General features: G+C 44.7%; 1 protein-coding gene across 1 annotated transcript in view; it reads right to left on the bottom strand.

Annotated features, from left to right (window-relative positions):
• Window positions 1-8,045: 8,045 nt before the first annotated feature.
• The window catches only part of GRPR (gastrin releasing peptide receptor), an 84,653-nt gene continuing 66,962 nt past the window's right edge, over window positions 8,046-25,736 (bottom strand). Inside the window, exons 2-3 of the mRNA XM_033947786.1 lie at window positions 17,283-17,631; window positions 8,046-8,438 (exon numbers count right to left, since the gene is read on the bottom strand). Of these exons, the coding sequence (XP_033803677.1) occupies window positions 8,046-8,438; window positions 17,283-17,631 (742 nt within the window). The remainder of the gene's footprint in view (window positions 8,439-17,282; window positions 17,632-25,736) is intronic.

Raw genomic sequence — 25,736 nt, forward strand, 5'->3', positions numbered from 1 at the left:
TGTTCAATTTGTTTTGAACTGATTGATGTATATATTTCAGTGTTTCTTGCACAGTGGTGTATGTTTAATTGAAAATGATAGATAGGGAAATCCAAAGTACCATTTTATTTATTTTATTTTAATGTATCTTTAATCTATCTTCATTGTAAACCGCTTTGAACCTCACGGTATAGCGGTATATAAGAATTAAAATCAAATCAAATCAAATAAAAAACCAGAAAGTACATCTGGACCTGGAAGACGCTAGTTATTGTGATAAATTATAAGCTTGGTAACTATCAATTTCTCTTGCTTATTTTTGTGATTTATTAGAAGATCAGGTATAGAAATCTCCCAAGGACTGTTTGTTGTATTGAAAATGAATGAAATGAAGTCTAGAACTGAAAAAAAAGGGAGGGTGAGGGAGACTGGGGATAAAATCATAAGACGATACTCAAGAGACACAAAAATAAGACAAAGCAAAATCCAGTGACGTCCAAACATCTGAATCCAAACTGAAACTACAGCTTAATAATAATGTCTTAAGTCAACAGGAAAGAGACTTGGGAGTACTTGTAGACAAGTCAATGAAACTGTCCGCACAATGTGCGGCAGCAGCGAAAAGGGCCAACAGAATGCTAGGAATGATTAAGAAAGGGATCACGAACAGATCCGAGAAGGTTATCATGCCGCTGTACCGGGTCATGGTACGTCCCCACCTGGAATACTGCATCCAGCACTGGTCGCCATACATGAAGAAGGACATGGTACTACTCGAAAGGGTCCAGAGAAGAGCGACAAAAATGGTTAAGGGATTGGAGGAGTTGCCGTACAATGAGAGGCCAGAGAAACTGGGCTTCTTCTCCCTTGAAAAGAGAAGACTGAAAGGGGACATGATCGAAACATTCAAGATAATGAAGGGAATTGACTTAGTAGAGAAAAAGAGATTGTTCACCCTCTCCAAGGTGAAGAGAACGAGAGGGCACTCGCTAAAGTTAGAAGGGAAAAGATTCCATACAAACGTAAGGAAGTTTCTTCTTCACCCAGAGAGTGGTAGAAATCTGGAATGCTCTTCAGCGATTCAAGAAAAGGTTGGATAAGTTCCTACTGGAACAGAACATATGCAAGTAAGGCTAGATTCAAATAGGGCACTGTTCTTTGACCTAAGGGTCACCACATGAGCGGACTGCTGGGCACAATGGACCACTGGTCTGACCCAGCAGCGGCAAATTTTATGTTCTTATATGAGATATAAATGGATGGGAGAGCCAACTACCCTTACAGATTTGGACAGTCAGACACGTTTGAGTAGCCTTGGTGAAGCCACGGGTGGGCTTGGGCCCATCCAAGTTAAGACTCGGGCACACAGGGGAGCAGCTTACTGGACCGGAGTGGAGTTGTGGGGTGTCCCGTGCTGACCCCGGAGTGAACGGCGGCGGCTTTTCCTTTCCTCCTGGCTGGCTGGCGGTGCATGCAGGCACTAGCAGAGACGGACCCCTGACGTCACCGGGTCCGTCTCCGATATTACTTAAAGCAGCCGCTGCTGTGGTTGTGGCCGCAGCCGCGCGGCCGCAGGGCGTGGCCGAAGGGGCACGCAAGGCCCCTTGGGAGCCCCTTAGGAGCCACGTGGAGACCGGGAGCCGGTAGTGGGAAATTCATATGGATTATTTAGATCCGGATCAGATCCTGCTCCCTATTATTGGATCCAAGAAGTATATATTCCTTAACTGCTGCAGTGAGGACGGCGTTGAAGTTTTTCTCTTTTCTTCTTTTTCTTAATAATGCCAAAAAGACGAGGAAGGAACGCCGGAGGAGCCTCCCGGCGACCCTTAACTCCAGTGGTTACTATTGATGATTTTCTCCGACGCCTACAACGGGAACAAGAAGGGTCGGGTGCTAGCTCATTGGGGATACCCCCGGAGAGTAGTACGGTGGGCTCCCCTGAGCATGAAGTCACTCTTAGCCCCGACGTTAGGACGCCACCCCTCCAACCCACGCCGCAAGCTACTAGCTCTCCACGGGACCAGAATCCACCTGAGGAGGTGGCTAGTTCTTTGTCCACAGAGGCTAGTATGGAGGGCTCGCTGAATATGACAACGGGACTTGCGACCGGGACAACAACAGAGGTTGGAGGAATACAAGACCACACTGAGGTAAAGCTAATTTCTGAACATTTAGATACTACACCATTACAACTTTTTTCACCTACAAAACCTCCTACAGTCACACTCGAAGCATTATGGGACTTGGTAGTGAATTTGGGGAATTCCTTAAATCCTCAAATAAAAAGTTTGGATAAAGAATTAAAAGAACAAAAGGAAGAAATAAAAGTTTTAAAGCAGGATATGTTACAATTTAAAACTGAGACACAAAATACAAATAAGGAGTTAATCTTACTGAAACAAAATCAAGATATGTTGGTTAAAGATAATATATTACTCAGGAAGAAGTTGGAAGTGCAGGAGAATAATGGTCGTATAAATAATTTGAGATTTATAAATTTTCCAAGAATCCTGTCAACTTCTCCTAGAGAAATGGTGAAAAGATATTTTATGGAAATTTTGGAAATTCCTGAAAACTCCTTACCTCCTCTTACAAGAGTGTATTACCTACCTGCTAAGCCCATATCCAAAGAAGAAGGGAAAATTGAGGAACCCCGGGAGAGGTCAATGGACATTTCGGCAATACTGGAACAATCAGATAGGGAACTGGCTGTTCCAGCTACTCTCTTGTTGTCTGTCGCTTTGGCTCCAGACAAAGATTGGATATTAAAACTTTTCTTCAAAAACAGATCCAAAGACTTCCTGGGGCAGCATATTCAGATTTTTCCTGATGTCTCTAGAGAGACTCAGAAAAGAAGGAAAGAATTTTTAATTCTTAAGCCTGGAGTGACTCAAATAGGGGGTATTTTCTTTTTGAGATATCCATGTAAATGTGTAGTTAGATATTTATCATTTAAGTATATATTTACAGAGCCATCTCAGCTGATTAGCTTTATCTCAGTGAAACGTCTAGAAAAAGGAATAATAACAACATAACGTCTATTTAAGGTTAATTCCCTGCACTTTAGTCAGAAAAGGATTTTTTTTTTTTTTCTTATTTAACTAATTTGAATTATATTTGTTCTACTCTTAATTATGGATCTAATAATATTGAGGACTAGTGTGAGATCAGCTAGATTAGAAGTTCCTTGTAGTAATATTAATTTTGGAATGTTAATTTAATATGTTGTGTGATCTCACTTTACTGTACAAGATGTATATGCTTGGAAATTTTGTAAAAAATTCTATAAATAAATAAAAAAAAAAAAAAAAAAAAGACTTGGGCACACCCAAAATTGTGGCATTCTTGTTGTGTTTGGCAGAGATCTCTAAAGCCCGCCAGCTGAAGACTTCCTCCTCCTCTTTAGGTGGGGTTACCAGATTTTTCTAAAGGAAAATCTAGATCCATGGTCACGCCACCCAAGCCCACCCAGTTTCGCCATGTCCCACCCCCAGCTATGCCACCCTCAACCTGTTTGTGCGTCGGGACGGTATCCGCCCTTGCATGGATGCGACCCGATGATGTCCCGCGCACGACGTCATTTTGTTGCGTCTGTGCGTTCGCGGATGTCGTCCCGACGTCGGAAGCTTTTCGAAATCCCGACAAAGTGCCTCATAAGGAGGACGTGTCCATGGAAATCCGGATCTCTGGTAACCCTATCTTTAGGCAACCAGCACTCGTCCAAACAGCAGCTGTCAGCACTTACCTCAAGCTGATAGTTTATAGTTTATCACTTATATTCCGCTTTGATTCCAAGCAGATTACATTACATATATAATTAAAACAATACAGACTTATCTTTCAGTCATAACTGCATGTGGTCAGTTGTCACGCATGCACAAGCACTGAACAGGCATATCGGGCCAGTGGTTTGGGGTGGGGGAAAAGGACAAGGGGCAGTGGAGTGGGGCCAGGGGAGGATGAATTTCATGCCCACCTACCTTGGCCTTAGGCCCACCCAACGTCAGCAGCCTAGCTGAACCCCTCTCTGTTGAGTAAGAACATACTGGGACAGACCGAAGTTCCATCAAGCCCAATGTTCTGTTTCCAACAGTGGCCAACCCAGGTCACCTGGCAAAACCCCAAGGAGTAAAACAGATGTTATGCTTCTTATCCTAGGAATAAGCAGTGGATTTCCCCATCTGGATAACAGCTTATGGACTTTTTTTGTTTTAGGGAATTGTTGAAACCTTTTTTTAAACCCTGCTAAGCTAACTGTTTTCACCACATTCTCAAGAAATAAAGTTCAGAGTTTAATTACACATTGAGTAAAGAAATATTTTTCCAGTTTGTTTTACATCTACAACTCGGTAGCTTCATCACATGCCCTCTAGTCCTAGTATGTTTGGAAAGAGTAAACAAGCGATTCACATCTGCTCATTCGAAAGCTAATCAAACAATGCACTAAGCTAGTCCAATAAAAAAAAGGTATCGCCTTTATTCCTTTTTTTTTTTTTTTTATTTCTATCTATATATTATCTTTAAAATACATTACAAATGTAAAAATATAAAAACATTCCATAATTTTTACTGGACTGTGCATTTATTAGACCACACCCAGTTCGTTAGCACAGCTTCGAAGGTATTCCAATTGATGCATGGAGTTTAATGCAGGGGTAACCTAATATACAGTTAGGGCCTCTTCTACTAAACTGCGCTAGTGGTTTTAGCGCCGGGTGCCGAGCTGAATGACCCACGCTGCTCCCGACGCTCATAAGAACTAGCGCGGTTTAGTAGGAGAGGGGGTAAGCTTTGCCCAAGTATGTACGAGGGGCCATTGATAACTTCTCAGCCCAACCAACAAAGTTGGGGCAGTCTCCATTGAGGGCTATACACTTAGGGCTCCTTTTACGAAGGTGCGTGCGCGCTAGCCGAAAATTTACCGCCTGCTCAAAAGGAGGTGGTAGCGGCTAGCACGCGCGGCAATTTTGCACACGCTATTCTGCGCATTAAGGCCCTAACGTGCCTTCATAAAAGTAGCCCTTACCCCCTCTTTTACAAAGGTGCGTTTTGATTTTTAGCGCGCTAAAAACATTCCTTTTTAAAGATGCCTTCCCAGCTTGACTCTATTTTTCCATAGCCCTAACAGCTTCTTTGCAGTCGGCAGTACTGAACTGAAACGCTTCTTTTGAAGAGATTCCCCTTGCGTTTCTTCCCTCCCTTTTAACATTTTATTTTTCCACTAGTCTTTAAGCCCGTTACATTAACGGGTGCTAGAATAGATGTGTCTGTCAGTCTTTCTTTCTGTCTCTCTGTCTCCTTAGCTGCTGTCTGTCTTTCTTTCTTTCTTTCTGTCTCTCTCTCTCCTTGGCCGCTGTCTGTCTGTCTGTCTGTCTTTCTCTCTGGCCCCCTGTTTGTCTGTAATTCTTTCTGCCTGTCTGTCTTTCTTTCTCGCTCCTTGGCCGCTGTCTGTCTGGCCCCCTGTCTGTCGGTCTTTCTATCTTTCTTTCTGTCTCTCTCTCTCCTTGGCCACTTTCTGTCTGTCTGTCTGTCTTTCTTTCTTTCTGTCTCTCTCTCTCTCTGCTTGGCCGCTGTCTGTCTGTCTTTCTCTCTGGCCCCCTGTCTGTCTGTAATTCTTTCTGCTTGTCTGTCTTTCTCGCTCCTTGGCTGCTGTCTGTCTAGCCCCCTGTCTGTCTGTCTTTCTTTCTGTCTGTCTCTCTCCCTGGACCCCTGCCTATCTCTCTCTGCCCCCCCCAAGCAAACCAAGATTGCTGCCTACCCCCCAGCACACCCCTCCCCCCAAAGCAGCCCCTTTACCCTCTCCCCCTACATTTCTTTCTGTCTATCTGTCTCGCTCCCTGGCCTCCTGCCTATCTCTCTCTGGCCCCCTGAGCAAACCAAGATTGCTGCCTGTCCCCAGCACATCCCTCCCCCCAAAGCAGCCCCTTTTCCTGCTCCCCCTCCATTTCTTTCTGTCTGTCTCTCTCCCTGGCCCCCTGCCTATCTCTCTCTGCCCCCACCCCGAGCAAACCAAGATTGCTGCCTGCATGTTATCCTATGGACGCGTTAGCGGTTAGCGCACGCGTTGATTCAGCACGCGCTAAAACGCGTAACGCACCTTTGTAAAAGGATCCCTTAGTCCAGTGATTTTCCACTTTTTTTGTTCTGTCGGAAAAATACAGTAAAAAATATAGTAAAAATACAGTAAAAAAATGGAATATCACTGGACTGTGTATAGCCCTCAATGGAGACTGCCCCAACTTTGTTGGTTGGGCTGAGAACTTTCAGCAGCCCCTCGTAAACTCTCTTGAACTTGAAATGAAAGAGCTTTTGACTGCAGTAAGTCTCAGTAAATAAAAAAGAAATGCAGTGGAAGTCAAATAGATTTAATGCAGGGTAACCCTTGCAAAGTAGTGCAAGCTAATTCAATTTGTGCAAGAGAACTGAAATAACACCCACAACTTGGACAAAAAGCCAGACAAAGCCAAAAAGAATTGCAAATTTGGACAAATCCCTAACTTTTTGCCTGTGCACACAGTTATATAATTAGCTTATGAGATAATTCCTATTTAATAAGATTTTGTGCAGTGGTCATAACCATGTCAACCCCAATAATCAGAGAGATAAAAGCAGCAGCAAGACACCAGGTGATATTTCTTTATTAACATATCTCAAAACATTTTAAAAGACATGCTTTTGAGTCAGGCAACACACTCAGCAACATCCAAGATTGTATAAGCATGCCAGTAATGCAACACTGCTTTGAAAGTCTCTTAAACTAATGCTTTTATCAGATGTTACAGGAAGGGCGCCTTCCAAAACCACGTCGACAAGATGTTACAAGTCCGATGAAATGGTATTATCCAAATGTTTACTGTCTTCCTTTCAACTTCGGGGTCTACATGGCCCGATTTATGATTTCGACACCCATCAGCAAGAACCGACAGCATATCCCAGAGTGATACGGGGGGGGGGGGGGGAGGGAGAAGGGTGTCAGAGAGCCCAAAGTTAGAGAATCGGAGGAGAAGCAGAGGGAGGCACATGCACGTGACCCTAAAGTGAGTGGGGAAAGGCTTCTGTTTGGCCTGGGTATTTGGAAATCTCAAAATTTGGTACCCTCGGGTTTTGTCTGTGGTGTCTGTGCCTAAATCCAGGCCTGCAAGTCACTTTAGATGAAAGGTTTCATCATACCTAATTACAAAACAAAATCTGTTTTCCAGGACTGACGATAGACAGTATATGAAATATATTTTACTCCAGGGTGATTTCTTATGTGCTGTAGACTTCAGAATCGGATACTGCTTCGCACTTTCATTCAGTAACATCCGGCAAGCAGCTACTCAAAGGGCCTCTGAGCCTCAGTAAACTCTCTTTTTGGCGCCATCTCCATTTACAGACCAAGCGTAGGGTTACCAGATTTGCCTTCGGGAAAATCCGGACCCATGGCCGTGCCCATAAGCCCACTTAGTTCCGCCTACGTCGTGCCCCATCCCCTCCCCCAGCCCTCTTAACCCATTCGTGCATCGGGACGGCATCCGCGCATGTGTTGAAGCAACGCGATGAGGTCACACATTGCATTCACGGACACCGTCCCGACGGAAGCTTTTCAAAACCCGGACACAGTGCCGGGTTTGAAATGCCGTCCGGACTGCCGGACATGTCCTCAAAAGGAAGACATGTCCGGGGATATCCGGACGTCTTAACCAAGAATAAATAGCAAAGTCATCAAAAGACCTATAAATACTGGACAAGTCCGTCAAACATTATAACTGATATTTCTTAAAGAATTACTCTTTATCCCTGTCAATAAAGATTAGAAATAAATACCCTGAGCCTTTATTTTTCCCTTTGTCAATAACCAATCTCTTGTTTGGTAAGACGTGTTTTCCTTTATATCTTTCTACAGAAAACATAACATGTTTCTTTCTCCATGAAGTTCTTTGTAAATCTTCTGCCCCCTATAGGTGAAAATGTCTTTAAATCTTTCGCCCCCTACAGGTGAAAATGTCTTTAAATCTTCTGCCCCCTATAGGTGAAAATATCTTTAAATCTTTCGCCCCCTATAGGTGAAAATGTCTTTTTCCCTATACACAGCCTTCATTACATATTTGTTTGCCATTGATGAGGCTGAAGCTAGCCATAGATTGGTTGGTGCTTTTCAGGGAGGTCATGCGAGTGGTGCTCCGTCCCGTGCTTTGAGCTCTCCTCAGGAGCCGCGTCCTGCAGCAGCACAGCTGGTTGTTGAACTGTTTTCTGAAGCTCTTGCTGAGCAAGTAGAGAGCAAAGGGGTTCACGCAGGAATTGGCAAAAGCCAGGATCCGAGCGCAGATGCTGGTGATAAAGTGCAACACCGAGGTATCGACCTCGGAATAATGGTACGACCGGTACAAGTAGATGATGTGGTTGGGAAGCCAGCAGAAAGCAAAGAGGCCCACAAACACCAGCACCGTCTTGGCAAGTCGCTTCCGAGATTCGATCTGAGGAGCAAAGAGGAAAATAAGTCAGTTTTACAAGTCTTGTTGAAGGAGGGCCATCATGGATTTTATCTGTAAAATATTGCTATAAGTGAATGCAAGGCTGTGATTTTGAAAACACTTCTATTCCTAAAACTTTTTAAAATACAGTTCTTTGTTTTCAATTAGACTGATGTACAGGTAATCTTGGGACCTCCTACTGGAGAATAACACGGGGACAAATTTTCCCCCTCCCCATGGGAACTCATTTTCCCGTCCCGTCCCCCCGGGTTCTTTTCTTGCCCCTGCCCCTTTCCTGCAAGCTCCGTCCTCATCTGCACAAGCCTCAAACTCTTTAAAATCATAAGTAGCAACATTCTAGAGTTCAGATTGTGATGTCATAATGCCTCATTGCACCAATGCCTAAGCTCTGCACAAGCCTCAAACACTTTAGAATCATAAGTAGCAACATTCTAGAGCTCAGATTGTGATGTCATAATGCCTCATTCCACCAATGCCTAAGCTCCGTCCTCATCTGCACAAGCCTCAAATGCTTTAAAATCATAAGTAGCAACATTCCAGAGCTCAGATTGTGATGTCATAATGCCTCATTCCACCAATGCCTAAGCTCCGTCCTCATCTGCACAAGCCTCAAACTCTTTAAAATCCTAAGTAGCAACATTCTAGAGCTCAGATTGTGATGTCATAATGCCTCATTCCACCAATGCCTAAGCTCCGTCCTCATCTGCACAAGCCTCAAACTCTTTAAAATCATAAGTAGCAACATTCTAGGGCTCAGATTGTGATGTCATAATGCCTCATTCCACCAATGCCTGAGCTCCATCCTCATCTGCACAAGCCTCAAACCCTTTAAAATCCTAAGTAGCAACATTCTAGAGCTCAGATTGTGATGTCATAATGCCTCATTCCACCAATGCCTAAGCTCCGTCCTCATCTGCACAAGCCTCAAACTCTTTAAAATCATAAGTAGCAACATTCCAGAGCTCAGATTGTGATGTCATAATGCCTCATTCCACCAATGCCTAAGCTCCGTCCTCATCTGCACAAGCCTCAAACTCTTTAAAATCATAAGTAGCAACATTCCAGAGCTCAGATTGTGATGTCATAATGCCTCATTCCACCAATGCCTGAGCTCCATCCTCGTCCGCACAAGCCTCAAACCCTTTAAAATCATAAGCGGCAACATTCTAGAGTTCACAAGCCTCAAACGCTTGAAAATCATACGTGTTTGAGGCTTGTGCGGTTAAAGCAAAGCTCACAGGAATGGGGCAGGGAAAGGGACAGTGACAAAACTCGGGGGGACAGGATGGGGAAGTTGAGTTCAAGCGGGGACGGGGACAAATTCTTTACCTCCTATTTTTCAATCCAGCCCTATAACTGCAGGGATGGTTTCTGATCAGGAGCCATTGACTGATTCCTTCCAGAACCCAGTGTGTGTCACTTGCTTAAAGGGGTAATTCTATGACTCTGCACCTATATAATAAGCTCCCAGAAGGCATCTTATTGATGCATATTCTAAAAAGGATAATAAGAACATTAGAATTGCCACTGCTGGGTCAGACCAGTGGTCCATCGTGCCCAGCAGTCAAGTTTAAGTTTCAAGTTTTATTAGGATTTTATATACCGCCTATCAAGGTTATCTAAGCGGTTTTACAATCAGGTACTCAAGCATTTTCCCTTCCGCGGCGGCCCTTAGGTCAAAGACCAGCGCCCTAACTGAGACTAGCCTTACCTGCATACGCTCCGGTTCAGCAGGAACTTGTCCAACTTTGTCTTGAATCCCTGGAGGGTGTTTTCCCCTATGACAGCCTCCGGAAGTGCGTTCCAGTTCTCTACCACTCTCTGGGTGAAGAAGAACTTCCTTACGTATGTACGGAATCTTTCCCCTTTTAACTTTAGAGAGTGCTCTTTCGTTCTCCCTACCTTGAAGAGGGTGAACAACCTGTCTTTATCTACTTTGTCTTGAATCCCTGGAGGGTGTTTCCCCCTATGACAGACTCCGGAAGAGCGTTCCAGTTTTTACCACTCTCTGGGTGAAGAAGAACTTCCTTACGTTTGTATGGAATCTGTCCCCTTTTAACTTTAGAGAGTGCCCTCTCATTCTCTCTACCTTGGAGAGGGTGAACAACCTGTCTTTATCTACTAAGTCTATCCCCTTCATTATCTTGAATGTTTCGATCATGTCCCCTCTCAGTCTCCTCTTTTCGAGGGAGAAGAGGCCCGATTTCTCTAAGCTTTCACTGTACGGCAATTCCTCCAGCCCCTTAACCATCTTAGTTGACCTTCTCTGGACCCTTTCGAGTAGTACCATGTCCTTCTTCATGTACGGCGACCAGTGCTGGAGGCAGTATTCCAGGTGGGGGCGTACCATGACCCGGTACAGCGGCATGATAACCTCCGATCTGTTCGTGATCCCCTTCTTAATCATTCCTAGCATTGTTTTCGCCGCTGCCACACATTGCGCAGACGGCTTCATTGACTTTTCAACCAATACTCCCAAGTCTCTTTCCTGGGGGGTCTCTCCAAGAGCATTAGCATGATTGGATATATGTGTGAGTATTCAATCTAGTGCATCTACACCAGCCATAGAGCTGGCGTAAGTGTGTGATTATATGCCAAGATACGCACGTAATGTTAGTTTACTTCAACCCTCCAACTTTTATTAATTCCTGAGTGTTGGAGCATTTAATGCTCCGGGCCAAGGTAGAAACCTCTACTGTGGCTTAGTAAATGGGAGGGGAAGGTAAGTTATCTCCGACACCCAACTTTGAGTGTCCTTTTTTTTTGGGGGGGGGGACACCAGTTTCTGAATTTACCCTTGAGCCCTGATTTTATAAACCAGGGGTGTCCAACTGCGGCCTTCGCCAAGCTGGGTTTTCAAGATTTCCCTAATGAATATGCACGAGATCTATTTGCATACAAATGAAAGCAGTACATGCAAATAGATCTCATGCCAATTCGTCGGGGAAATCCTGAAAACCCGACTGGATTGTGGTCCTTGAGGACCGACGCTGGACAGCCCTGCATAAGCAGTGTCTACCGTTAGACGTCGAGGTCGGAACGCCTACTGATGTAGGTGCTTAACTTAATTTTTAAAAAAAATAAAAATTAGCGCTGATAATTGAAAGTGCCATTAAAAGCTGAATAAAATAAAATTTCAAAAACTAATTAGCTGGTAGGCTTCTAATTCAGTAGACACCTACAACTTCAATATAGGTGTCTATACCTTCCGCCTAGTGGCACCTACCCCGAAAGTAAATGTGGTCAGGGTGGAGTTTGGGTGTGAATTCAGTTAGGCCAAGAAATTCCTGGCCTGATATACTGGCGCCCAAGTTGTAGACACCTACTGGAACCTAACTCGATTTAGGCATCACAAGGCATAATTACCTAAGAACACAAAAATAGCCAATGGTCCATCAAACCCGATAGCCCATTCTCACGGTGGCCAAACAGGTCACTAGTACCTGGCCAAAACCCAAAGAGCAGCAACATTCCATAGAGAATCCAAGGAACAGCAAGATTCCGGAATCCCAAAGAGCAACACGATTCTTGAACTCCAAATAGTAGCAACATTCCATGCTACCGATCCAGGCCAAGCAGTGGCTTCCCCCATGTCTTTCTCAATAACAGACTATGGACTTTTCCTCCAGGAACTTGTCCAAACCTTTCTTAAAACCAGCTACGCTATCCGCTCTTACCACAACCTCTGGCAACGGTATCTAACTTTGAATGATGTGCAGCAGGTGCCGTTTTCCTGGGCGTCCACTGAGTTAGGCGCCATTAATCGAATCAGGCCCTATATGCCTAACTCCGCCGCTACACCTACGCTTTGCCCAGATCCTCCTGCGTGTTCACCCACCTACAAGCTACGTGCTCTCAGATATACGCTCACAGGAATACAATAGTGCTTATTCAGCTTATTTGCATGAATGCGCTGTGCACAGATATGGTTATATATACAGTTATTAGTCGTTCCCTCATTCCGCCAACTCTTCCTCAATTTTGCATGCGTACGCAGTGCCTAAGTGCAGGTATCCACATTACAGCATCGTCCCCCAAAATGGCTAAGGCTCCCTACCATTGGGAGCTGTAGGCAATGGATCTGTGGGAACCTCAGATGGTTTGGAAAATAAGGCTTAGGCCTGACAATTGAAGCTGGGTCTCCTGTAGGACAAAATGAAGACTTGCGGCTATTCCCCAGGGGTGTGGAGAGGATCCAACTTTCATGGGGGGGGGGGGGCAATGCATTTTCTTTCTATTCCCCCCTCCCCTACCACGTTAATATATTTACCTTTGACAGTGGGGATGCCCAATTCCCACCGGCCAATGAGATCTGCTGCCCAGAACTGCCCCAGGGCTGCCTCAGCGGGAAAGAAATCAGTGGTGTCCTCTCGAAATGTAGACCCCGGCACTCCTCACACATGCTCAGCTTATGCATGAACTGAGTATGTGCAAGGGGTACTGTTGGTGGCAACTGGCGAGGAGGCGGCCAATTTTGTCCCTACTGAGGTAGGATTACCAGACGTCCGGAATTCCCCGGACATGTCCTCTTTTTGAGGACATGTCCGAGGGTCTGGACGGCTTTTTCAAACCCACCACTTTGTCTGGGTTTTGAAAAGCCTCTTCAAATCACATGCGCGGACTTCCTACCTGCCCGACAAGAGCAGGCAGTGGGGGAGGGGGGGAATGGGTAGGCGGGGCTAGGGCGGGATTAGGGGAAATCTAGCAATCCTAACTTTTCAACTTATTTGTTCTTTTAACATAACTAAATTGTGAAAGCCTGTGGGAGAGGTGGGAGTGGTCAGTAGCTGGACCTGACGCCTTGAACTGGCCCTACTGCTTGCATGCTTCAATCCTATGCAAATTCATCTCCTGTTCATAACTTAAGGCAAAATGTCGTATTCAGTATTCTAGCAATAATCTCATCCCTAGGTTGAATTGCTTTCAACAAATGTATTTTGGGCAGGATGCCATGATCACCTCTCCGTACTGTTCACAGTAAGAACTTGTTTGGAAGGAACTCTTTCCTTAACAGCTCATCTCATCATAGCGAGGGCGGGTGGCGCCTGGCATCGTCGCGCCATGTACCCCTTCCCCCCTCTTCCCTGCCGCTTGAGCGCCCCCATGTACCTCTTGAAATGTTTGCTGGTTTGCACGGACGGGGAGAGGGACCTTGGGGTGATAGTGTCCGAAGATCTAAAGGCGAAAAAACAGTGTGACAAGGCAGTGGCTGCTGCCAGAAGGATGCTGGGCTGTATAAAGAGAGGCGTAGTCGGTAGAAGGAAGAAGGTGTTGATGCCCCTGTACAGGTCATTGGTAAGGCCCCACTTGGAGTATTGTGTTCAGTTTTGGAGACTGTATCTGGCGAAGGACGTAAGAAGACTTGAGGCGGCCCAGAGGAGGGCGACGAAAATGATAGGAGGCTTGCGCCAGAAGACGTATGAGGAGAGACTGGAAGCCCTGAATATGTATACCCTAGAGGAAAGGAGAGACAGGGGAGATATGATTCAGACGTTCAAATACTTGAAGGGTATTAACGTAGAACAAAATCTTTTCCAGAGAAAGGAAAATGGTAAAACCAGAGGACATAATTTGAGATTGAGGGGTGGTAGATTCAGGGGCAATGTTAGGAAATTCTACTTTATAGAGAGGGTGGTGGATGCCTGGAATGCGCTCCCGAGAGAGGTGGTGGAGAGTAAAACTATGACTTGAGTTCAAAGAAGCGTGGGATGAACACAGAGGATCTAGAATCAGAAAAATTAAAAATTGAATTAAGGCCAGTACAGGGCAGACTTGCCTGGTCTGTATCTGTATATGTCCATTTGGTGGAGGATGGGCTGGGGAGGGCTTCAATGGCTGGGAGGGTGTAGATGGGCTGGAGTAGGTTTTAACAGAGATTTCGGCAGTAGGAACCCAAGCACAGTACCGGGTAGAGCTCCGGATTCTTGCCCAGAAATAGCTAAGAAGAAAAAATTTAAAAAAATTTTAATTGAATCAGGTTGGGCAGACTGGATGGACCATTCAGGTCTTTATCTGCCGTCATCTACTATGTTACTATGGGTTATGTTACTATGGTACGAGCTGCATCTTGCACCTGTTGCTGGCGCCAGCCTCGGTTCCCTTCTGACGTCACATCCTGGTCCCGGTGACCAGGATATGATGTCAAAAGAGATCTGAGGCTGGCGCAAGCAGCAAGCGGAAGCTGGTGCTCTCATGCTGGCAAATATTTCAAGAGCTACATGGGGGGAGCAGAGAAAAGGAGAGGCGCCAGTACCCCCACGAAGCTGGCGCCCGAGGAGGTCCGCGCCCCTCCCCCCTTTCTACGCCACTGATCTCATCAACAGCTTTTTATCTAACTCATTCAAGCAGCCCCCATGAGTTCTAAGTTGGATCACTTCCCACCACTTTTAAAATCAGAGCACATCCTACCGGTGTCTTATCGCATTCCTTTGAAATACAATATCCTTTCTCCTCATATTCTATCGCGTGGTCGTCCTTCTTTTCTATAAAGTTTTCTGGTTCCATACTCGCCAAAACAAACTTTACAATCTTCAGAACAAGTTATTAGTCGTTCCCTCATTCCGTCAACTCTTCCTCGGTTTTCATAGGAATTCTTCATTTTCCGTCATGGCTCCCACTCTCTGGAATTCTCTGCCTCTTTATTAGAGAATGACACAGTGACAAAATTCATCACCGTTCCTGTCCCCGCGGATAACCGCGGGAAATAATCCCATGTTATTTTTTAGTGTCTATTTCAACCTCGGTCCTTTTACACCAGCATTCTTCAAAGCAAAGCTTGCGGGTCAGTGGTTGTGGCCATTCATACTCTGATTCTTATGTGAGCCAAGGATAATGAAGCCATTGTGACATCACTGATGTGATTGGCTCTTAGGCACTGGTGGAATGAGGCATTATGACATCACAATATCTGCTCTGGATACCAGAGACTGTCATTCTTCAGGGTCTATCTCAACCTCAATCTCAATTCTTCAAAGCAAAGCTTGAGGGTCAGTGGTTGAGGCCATTCATACTCTGATTCTTCCCTCTCTCCTTAAAGAATGACATGAAGATTGTTTACCGCGGTTATCCGCGGGGACGGGAACGGTGATGAATTTTGTCACCGTGTCATTCTCTACTCTTTATCTCCGTTCAGAAAAATCATTTGCGAATTTCAAAACACAACTAAAGGCATACGACTACTCCTTGGCTTTCTTTTTTTTTTTCTTTAAATTTTTTATTGATTTTCAAGCTACAAATGCGCCATAAATGAATCACATATATGTACATTGTATAATAAGCGCAGCAAACTTTCAAATATTACTGCAACAAAGAAATTTCCCCCTCCCTCCCAGCTAATATGCAAACAAATAACTCAAACCTTCATGAAACCATTCATAAAATCATTAAATTCCCTTCCCTTCCTTACCCCACCCCCTCAGGATGTGTACATTTACTTGCTTATAAAATAAAATAAATTAAATTACTCCTCTTTACAGAATTTAGTCAATGGCTCCCACACCTCTATAAAATTCTTCAATCTTCCCTGTTGTATGGCCAAACAACGCTCCATTTTATATGTATAACACAGGGATTCCCACCAGAATGTATAGTTCAACCTACCTCAGCTTTTCCAATTTCTTAAAATAAGCTGCATGGCAACCCCTGTCATCACTAATAGAAGCTTGTTATTATTCGTTGATAGTTGACTTTTGGCTCTCATAAGAGTACCAAATAAAATGGTATCATAAGATAAAGCCACTGGATTCTCTAACATGATATTTACTTGATCCCAAATAGACCTCCAAAACTGCAGAATCAAGATGACAATGCCAACAACTATTTGACTTGGAACTATCTAATTTATGTAAACGAACAGGGGTCCAGAAAGCTCTATGTAATAAGAAAAAACAAGTTTGGCTCATAGATGCTGACATCGTACATCTCATTCTCCAAGACCAAATTTGTGGCCATTGAGACGCATCAAGATGACAATGTCAACATCTATCTGACTTGGAACTATCTAATTTATGTAAACGAACAGGGGTCCAGAAAGCTCTATGTAATAAGAAAAAACAAGTTTGGCTCATAGATGCTGACATCGTACATCTCATCCTCCAAGACCAAATTCGTGGCCATTGAGACGCATCAAGATGACAATGCCAACATCTATCTGACTTGGAACTATCTAATTTATGTAAATGAACAAGGGTCCAGAAAGCTCTATGTAATAAGAAAAACCAAGTTTGGCTCATACATCGTACATCTCATCCTCCAAGACCAAATTCGTGGCCATTGAGACGCAGTAATCTGATGCTTAATCTCAATGCTCCAAATGTCACGAAGACCAGTTTTTGGTTTCTTATTCAAAAAATCCAGATATTAATTTATACCACTGAGCAGCCTGGTGTCCCAGGAAGTCCACCTGAAAACACAAGACCGGCAAACTATATTGATTTGTAAGATTCTTCCATTCAGGGAACCCCCTCTGAATGGCCTGCTTCAACTGCAACCATCTCTTCTTGGCTTTCTGTTCTTAATCTTCTTGGTAACCTTTCTCTAAAGTTCCATCGTTGGCTTTATCTCAACTAATGTGGGCAGAACTAACTTTAGTTCAGTCCTTCCTTTTCCCCAACCTTTTTTTGTTTATTGTAATCTACCGACTCTATCCTTTCCTCGTATTTCCTAGTCGGTTTGATTGTTTAACTGTTTTTTATGTTCCTTCCCCTTTTTAATTTTTATATTGACTTATTTTAAACTTTTATTGTAAACCGCTTAGATTTACCCTTCGTTTTATATTTGCGGTATATGAAATAAATTGAGCTTGATCTTGAGAAGTTGACTGCTTACCTGTCGCCTAACATGCACATTCCCTTCGGCGGGGATGTTGTAGGCACTGCGCATCAGGTTTCTCGCAATGAAATAGTAGTAGACGGAAATGATTGACAGGGGGATGACGTAAAAGATGAGGAACGACGTCGTGGAGTGGATTTTGGGGTGCAGTCCGGATTGCGGGTAAGGAGCACAGCTGATGAAGGTTTTGTTGGTGCCCTTCTCGTAGAATTGGTGCAGGTCAGAAAACATGGCTTCCGGAATGGCCAGCAGCATAGAGAGCACCCAGATCAGAGCAGCCTTGAGGCAGATCTTTGCGAGGGCGTTGCTGGCTTGGATATCCATGGGACGCACAATAGCTTTGTACCTACAATGAAGGGGGGAAAAAACAACTTTAGATAAAAAAACACACAGACGCCTGAAGAAGATCCCGCATATAAAACAAACCATTGCACCATTAAACCATGAGATTTTCTTTCTGGAAGATGTGCTCCAGGCATTTAGCATAGCAGGGTTTGAAGTATGTTTGGACATGTATTTGGAGAAATTCATCAATGGGGGCGAAGTGATGTCGCATGCGTTAAATACTAAGACACTCATTATATTCCTATGGTCATCTTAGCAGTCGAATGTTCAAAACAAAGAAAGGCACTGATGTCTTACTATCAAACGATGAATACCAGTACACCACTTTACATCACGATTCACATGTTCATATCACATATGCTCCTCAGAATGCCACACCGAGGAATAGTGTGGTAGCACGTCCTCACTGGAACATTATATTATGTGATATTTTTGAACTAATGTGCACTTATTTACGTACTGTGATTAATAATTAATAGTTTATAAAGTGACGATATTATCTAAAAGCAAGCATTTTTGAGTATTCTGTGCATTAAAGTGACTTAGCTTTTGGACCGGGTCTGCTTCATTCCCAACTGACGCGTTTGTAGCCTTGGATAACTTCGCCACGGACTAGCGTTATGCTATAAATCCCGGATAATTCTGCTCTTCATTTCCCCGACCCTGAAGAAAACCTTGAAACGCGTTGGTGGGGAATGAAGCAGACCCGGTCCAAAAGCTAAGTCACCTTCATGCACAGAATACTCAAAAATGCTTGCTTTTAGATAACATCGTCACTTTATAAATTATAAATTATTAATCACAGTACGTAAATAAGTGCACATTAGTTTAAAAATATCACATAATATAATGTTCCAGTGAGGACGTGCTGCCACACTATTCCTCGGTGTGGCATTCTGAGGAGCATATGTGATATGAACATGTGAATCGTGGTGTAAAGTGGTGTACTGGTATTCATCATCTTAGCAGTCAGCATGCACGAACTGTTAATGCACGCTAGCGTGGTTCGCACGTGCTAAATCGCTTAGTGCCCGTTTATGAATCTCCCCTAAGGTTACAATTCTCTAATAGGGTGCCCACTTTCAGGTGCTTAAATGCTGCGTGGGGAGCAAATATTCTACATCGGTATCTAGACGTCCTGATTCCATTACTTCTTTCAGGAGAATGTTCCATGCATCTACCACCCTTTCGGTAACAAAAAAAGTATTTCCTTAGATCAGTGGTTCCCAACCCTGTCCTGGAGGACCACCAGGCCAATTGGGTTTTCAGGCTAGCCCTAATGAATATGCATGAGAGAGATTTGCATATAATAGAAGTGACAGGCATGCAGATCTGCTCCGTGCATATTCATTAGGGCTAGCCTGAAAACCCGATTGGCCTGGTGGTCCTCTAGGACAGGGTTCGGAACCACTGCCTTAGATTACTTTTGAGCCTATCAACTCTTAACTTCTTCCTTTCAAATGAGAGACTCGGCTCATGCACATTTACATCTTGTAGGTATTCAAATGGCTCTATCATATCTCCCCTCTCCCGCCTTTCCTCCAAACCATACAGATTGAGATCTTTAAGTCTGTCCCCATACGCCTTAAGATGAAGACCACACACCATTTTAGTAGCCTTCCTCTGGACTGACTCCATCCTCTTCATATCTTTTTGAAGGTGCTGGATCCAGAATTGTACACAATATTCTAAATGAGGTCTCACCAGAGTCTTATAAAGAGGCATCAATACTTCCTTTTTCCTACTGGCCATACCTCTCCTTATGCAACCTAGCATCCTTCTAGCTTTCACCATCACCTTTTCAACCTGTTTGGCCACCTTAAGATCATTACATACAATCACACCCAAGTCCCACTCTTCTGTCGTGCACATAAGCTCTTCACTCCCTAATCTGTACTGTTCCCTCAGGATTTTGTAGCCCAAATGCACGGCCTTGCATTTTTTGGTCTTAAATTTTAGCTGGCAAATTTCAGACCATACTTCAAGCTTCGCCAGGTCTTTCTTCATGTTATTCACACCATCCTGGGTGTCTACTCTATTGCAGATTTTGGTATTATCCGCAAAGAGGCAAATCTTACCTTACAGCTCTTAAGCAATATCACACAGCCCTTAAGCAATATCACCTATAAAAATGTTAAAAAGAAGAGGCCCAAAAACAGAACCTTGAGGCACACCACTGGTTACCTCCCTTTCCTCAGAGCGATCTCCCTCTGTCGCCTTCCACTCCACCAGTTCTTGACCCTGATAAAGCCTGCCATTTCTATCTCTACAACATCACCAAAATTCACCCCTTCCACTCTGAGCACACTACTCGGACCCAGCGGTGTTGCGAAGTGGAAGGTGCCTAGGGCGGTGGCGCATCCCTGCCCTCTTTTGCGCTCCACCCACCTTACCCACCCCCCTGCCATATGTGCGTGTCCCTTCCCTTCCCCTGTACCTCTTTCACTCCCCCAACCCGAGCAGCATCTCTGACTTGCTGCCCGCACCAGCCTCAGCTCTCCCTCTGTCGTCTAATCCGAATATAAACCAAGGTAAACTTTTTTTCTCCTAAAAAGGGGGGGAAAAGGTTAACTCGAATATAACCTGAGGGTTTATATTCAAGTGCCCTACTGGGTTCTGCACCCAGCCCCCCACCCTTCCTACCCCCTCCCTTCCCTGCCCTGCCAGGCTCTGCACCCTGTCCCCACTCCCTCCCCTGATACCTTGCAGGCCTTTCTCCAGGCCTGCTGTAAGCCCTGGTGGTCCAGCGGTGAACCGTGTCAGGAGCGATCCTACTAGGTCCTGCCCTGTGTGAGTCGCTATCTATACTGGCTGCCACAAGTTCCCACGTCAAACCTTCCAAGACTGCGGGAACTCATGAGAACTCGTGGCAGCCATTTTAGTTAGCGGCTCGCAAGGGGTAGGAGCTTGACCACCAGGACTTTCAAGGTAGGCTTTCTAGAGTTCTGGGAGGCGGGAGGAAGGTGGGATGTTTTAAAGTCAGCTGGGACAGGAGGTGGGAGTGATCCCTCCTGTCCTGGCTCACCACTGGACCACCAGGGCTTATGACAGGCCTGTGGGAGGCCTGCAACAGGTCTGGGAGGGGGGTAGGTAGGCGCCGACGCGAATATAAACCGAGACACCCATTTTTGGCCCCAGAATCTCGGTTTACATTCATGTATATACTGTAACTAGTCTTTAAGCCCGTTACATTAACGGGTGCTAGAATAGATGTGTGTGTCTTTATTTATTTATTTCTTTTTCTCTCTCTCCTCTTGGCCGCTTTCTGTCTCTCTCTTTCCTCGGCTGTCAACCATCACCCCTTGCCTGTTCCACCTGTCCAGCAGTAGGCCTTCTCCCTGCCTTTTACCTCCCCCTGTCCAGCAGCACTCCTTACCTGCTCCCCCTGTCCCTCTTCCCTGCTCCCCTGTTCCTCTTCCCTGCTCCCCCTGCCCAGCAGCACTCCTTACCTGTGTCTCTCTTTCTCCTTAGTGTTTTGTTATTTTTTTCAATCTGTCTCTTTAGCCCCCTGTCCTTCTGTGAGTGTCTGTGTGTCTCTGTCCTTGTGCACTGTTTGTTTGTTTTTTTTAAATCTCTGTTTAGCTCCTGATCCACTCTGTTTCCATGGCAACCCTGTTCGCGGATGTGAGGGCCATTTTGTGGAGCTCGAGGTCGGCGGCGGACATGGCTAGCGTGTAGGGCGGAAGCGGGAGGCGGGTCCTCAGCAGCGGTCGGGCGGCTCGCGCCGCCGGCCCCCAGGAGCTCGAGGCCGGCGGCGGACATGGCTAGCGTGTAGGGCGGGAGGCGGGGCCTCAGCAGCGGTCAGGCGGCTCGCGCCGTCCGCCCCCAGGAGCTCGAGGCCGGCGGCGGACATGGCTGGCGTGGCATGGTGGAGGAGGGACAGAGGTCGGTGACGTAAAACCCGCGCATGCGCAATCGTGTTTCCGCGACGGATCAGGGAACACGATTTTTTTTAGTGCGCATGCGCGTCCTACCATTTTATTATATTAGATAGTAGAGCTACTAACATTTAATTGAGCCTTAGACCTGTTATAAATGTTCACTCCTACATTTTGGTACATTGAAGCAGATTTATATAACTGTTCTATAATATAACATTTATAGACTGCTTTCTCTCCCAATGGGTCCAGAGCGGTTCATAATAACAAATTAAACTTCAGTTGAAAAAGGATAAGAAATTAGCAATTTGTTAAAAACTTTTGTACTGGATGAGTTTTAAGACATTTGCAAAAAAAATATGGTAAAGATGATTGTCTCTTTAATTTGGAGAGATTATTCCAGATCTCAATCGCTTTTATAAGTAAAATATGACTTTCTAACACCTTTTTATTAGGAATTGCCTCAAAAGATGTAAAAATCAGCCGTTGAGAGGCTCCAGTCCTGGAAGTTTCTCTAAGCCCAGGAAATTCCTTGAGCTAAACCATTCAAATGTTTTAAACACAAAGCAGGCTAATTTAAACATTACACGCGCTTTGAAATGGACATAAACCAACAAAGGGGAAACATAATCATTCTTTTTCTTTCCATAAACAAGTCGCACGGTCGTGTTCTGCAAGAATTGAAGATTTTTCAGAACACCTGAAATCCCCGAATACAACAAATTTAGAATAATCCACTGGGAAATAGCTGGAGCCTGAACAACCGCAAACAGACTTTTATAAAAATGAGAATGAATAGGTCTAATTGCTTTAATTTAAGCAAGCATTTATTAGATGGATTATTTATTTGGGATTCACATAATGTGGTGTTCTTATTTCTTATGGTGTGTAGCAGGGGTAGGGAACTCCGGTCCTCGAGAGCTGTATTCCAGTCGGGTTTTCAGGATTTCCCCCAATGAATATGCATGAGATCTATTTGCATGCACTGCTTTCAATGCATATTCATTGAGGAAATCCTGAAAACCCGACTGGAATATGGCTCTCGAGGACCGAAGTTCCCTACTCCTGCTATATGGCAAACAGAATTTATGGACAGCGGATCTGTGACAGTTATTATTAGAGGCCGTGGGGAAGCAGAAATAGGGACCAGTTACAGGGATTTCAAGAACCTGATTCTCAAGTTTGCTGGCCTTCCCAGCTTTCAGGCACTGCTGGTTGTAAAGCAGGGGTGTCAAAGTCCCTCCTCGAGGGCCGCAATCCAGTCGGGTTTTCAGGATTTCCCCAATGAATATGCATGAGATCTATTTGTATGCACTGCTTTCATTGAGGAAATCCTGAAAACCCGACTGGAATACGGCTCTTGAGGACCGGAGTTCCCTACCCCTGGTGTATAGGCTCACCGTTCTTGGTAATACGAAAAGTTCTCGGTCCTCGAGAGCTGTATTCCAGTCGGGTTTTCAGGATTTTCCCAATGAATATGCATGAGATCTATTTGCATGCACTGCTTTCATTGAGGAAATCCTGAAAACCCGACTGGAATACGGCTCTTGAGGACCGGAGTTCCCTACCCCTGGTGTATAGGCTCACCGTTCTTGGTAATACGAAAAGTTCTCGGTCCTCGAGAGCCGTATTCCAGTCGGGTTTTCAGGATTTCCCCAATGAATATGCATGAGATCTATTTGCATGCACTGCTTTCAATGTATATTCATTGGGGAAATCCTGAAAACCCGACTGGAATACGGCTCTCGAGGACCGGAGTTCCCTACCCCTGGTGTATAGGCTCACCGTTCTTGGTAATACGAAAAGTTCTCGGTCCTCGAGAGCCGTATTCCAGTCGGGTTTTCAGGATTTCCCCAATGAATATGCATGAGATCTATTTGCATGCACTGCTTTCAATGTATATTCATTGGGGAAATCCTGAAAACCCGACTGGAATACGGCTCTCGAGGACCGGAGTTCCCTACCCCTGGTGTATAGGCTCACCGTTCTTGGTAATGCGAAAAGTTCTCAGCCCAACCGACAAAGTTGGGGCTGTCTCCATCGAGGACTATGCGCTTAGTCCAGTGATTTTCCACTTTTCTCATTCCGTCGGAAAAATATGGAATGACTAAGCGAGAACTTTTCAGCAGCTCCTCGTATAGGGCCTGATTCTATAAACAGCTTCTAAATTGGTAGGCGCCCAAGAAAATGCCACCTACTGCAGGCCATTCATGTTTAATAATAATTTGATTGATTGCTTATCTTAATTCTAGGAGATAGTACAAAATATTAATATATAACATTTTTATTGAAGAAATCAGTAAATATACAATATTATACTACAATAAAATAGTCATTAAATTAAAATTCATCACATTAATATTAATAATTTATTTCTTATATACCAATAACAATTTTTATATAACAATTTTTATTGAAAGAATCAAATAATCAGTACAATAGGATAATACAAAAATACATTCATTACAATAAGAATTACAATAATATTTCATACAAATTTAAATCATTCTTTCAAATTTAATTTCCATATGAATTAATTCAATCTTATCTACACCCCCCTTAATTCCATCCCCTACCCACTATCTTCCCCTAAATGAAATCCCTCACCCTGGATGAAAGTTGACAAAACGACAGACTGTGAGGTGAAAGCGGAAGCAAAGAAAGCTGTTTTTTTTCAAGTCTGCGAATAGACGAACACAGCAGCGCGAATGAGGAATGTCGGTCACAATGGATGCAACTGCGGATCTGCAAAATCACCCATCGGGAACGCGCGAATAACAAGAACGGACTGCACTGCATCACCCTGGGATGAAATATTCTACTTTACACTCACAGACTGATAGGCTCTTGGTGGCTCCATCAGGGGAATGTTTCAGATTCTCAAGAACACATGTAAGTGTCATTTCTAGCATGGCCACAAGGTTGTGAAATAAATTGCCTTCTTTTCTGCAGCTAGAAAATGATGAACGAGTTCTGACAAAATCTAAAAACTTGTTGCTTTTTTCAACACATCTGTGGAGTTCTCGGAATGAGATGAAGCTGTCGGCAGTGACACGGCAGAAAAGTTGATCTCATTACTGTTAAAGTTTCCCTTCTGTTAATTTACATGTTTTATTTTGGATATACAGTGGAACCTTGATTTACGAGCATAATTCGTTCCAGAAGCATGCTCGTAATCCAAATTGCTCGTATATCAAAGCGAGTTTCCCCATAGGAAGTAAGGGAAACTCGCTTGATTCGTTCCTCTCCCCTCCCCCCCAGCCCACTGGTGCTGCTCCACCTTACCTCCCACCCCCGAGGCCATCGGCGCTGCTCCACACCCCCCCCCCTGAGAACCGGCATCGTCCCCACCCCCCCACTCGCGTCACGCACCTCCACCCCCGCAATCTGGCATCCCCCACCCACCCAAACACAATCCCTTACCCCGACCTGGCACCGGCATCAGCACCAACGCGCCAGTGCCGGTGCCCGAAGATCCTCCCTCTTGCCTGTTGTGATAAAAATGTCTGATTGCCTTTCAAGACGAATATCGTTTGGAATTTGGTTCCAAAGACTTGGTGCTAAACAGAAACAAAAGTCTTATGTCGTGTGCACTCCCATCTTGTTCTATTTAGTGCTGGTAAAATCAGTCGGTTATCTTGTAAATAATAATAACTTTATTCTTGTATACCGCCCATCCATAAAAGTTCACAAAGAAGAAGAACTGTACAATCAGTGAAATATACTTCCCCCTCTGTATTTGCAAATTCTGTATCTACGAATTCACTTATTCGTGGTTTTAAACCCAAGAAACCATTTTAATTTTTCGGGCTATTTTAAGCCCTGTAAGCCCCCCCTTAAGCCTTACCTGGTGGTCTAGCGGGTTTTTGGGGCAGGAGCGATCTTCCCACGCTCCTGCCCCGTGCAGGTCGCTCACAGGAAATGGCTCGAGAGACTACGGGAGCTCAAGGCAGCCATTTCCTGTGAGCGATCTGCACGGGGCAGGAGCGTGGGAAGATCGCTCCTGCCTGAAAACTCGCTAGACCACTAGGTAAGGCTTAAGGGGGGGGGCTTTCAGGGCTTAAAATAGCCGGAGGAAACGGGGGTTAGGGGCAGAACCGGCCCGAATATTATTTGCTGGCCGGCTCTGTCCCAAACCCACGTGAATACGGAGGGGGAAGTGTATACATCAGTTCAGAAAAAACATAATAAAAATTTAGTTAAGAACAAAGTTATGAAACAAACTTAT

This window comes from Geotrypetes seraphini, chromosome 6, assembly GCF_902459505.1.
Source record: "Geotrypetes seraphini chromosome 6, aGeoSer1.1, whole genome shotgun sequence".
NCBI classification, from domain to species: Eukaryota; Metazoa; Chordata; class Amphibia; order Gymnophiona; family Dermophiidae; genus Geotrypetes; species Geotrypetes seraphini.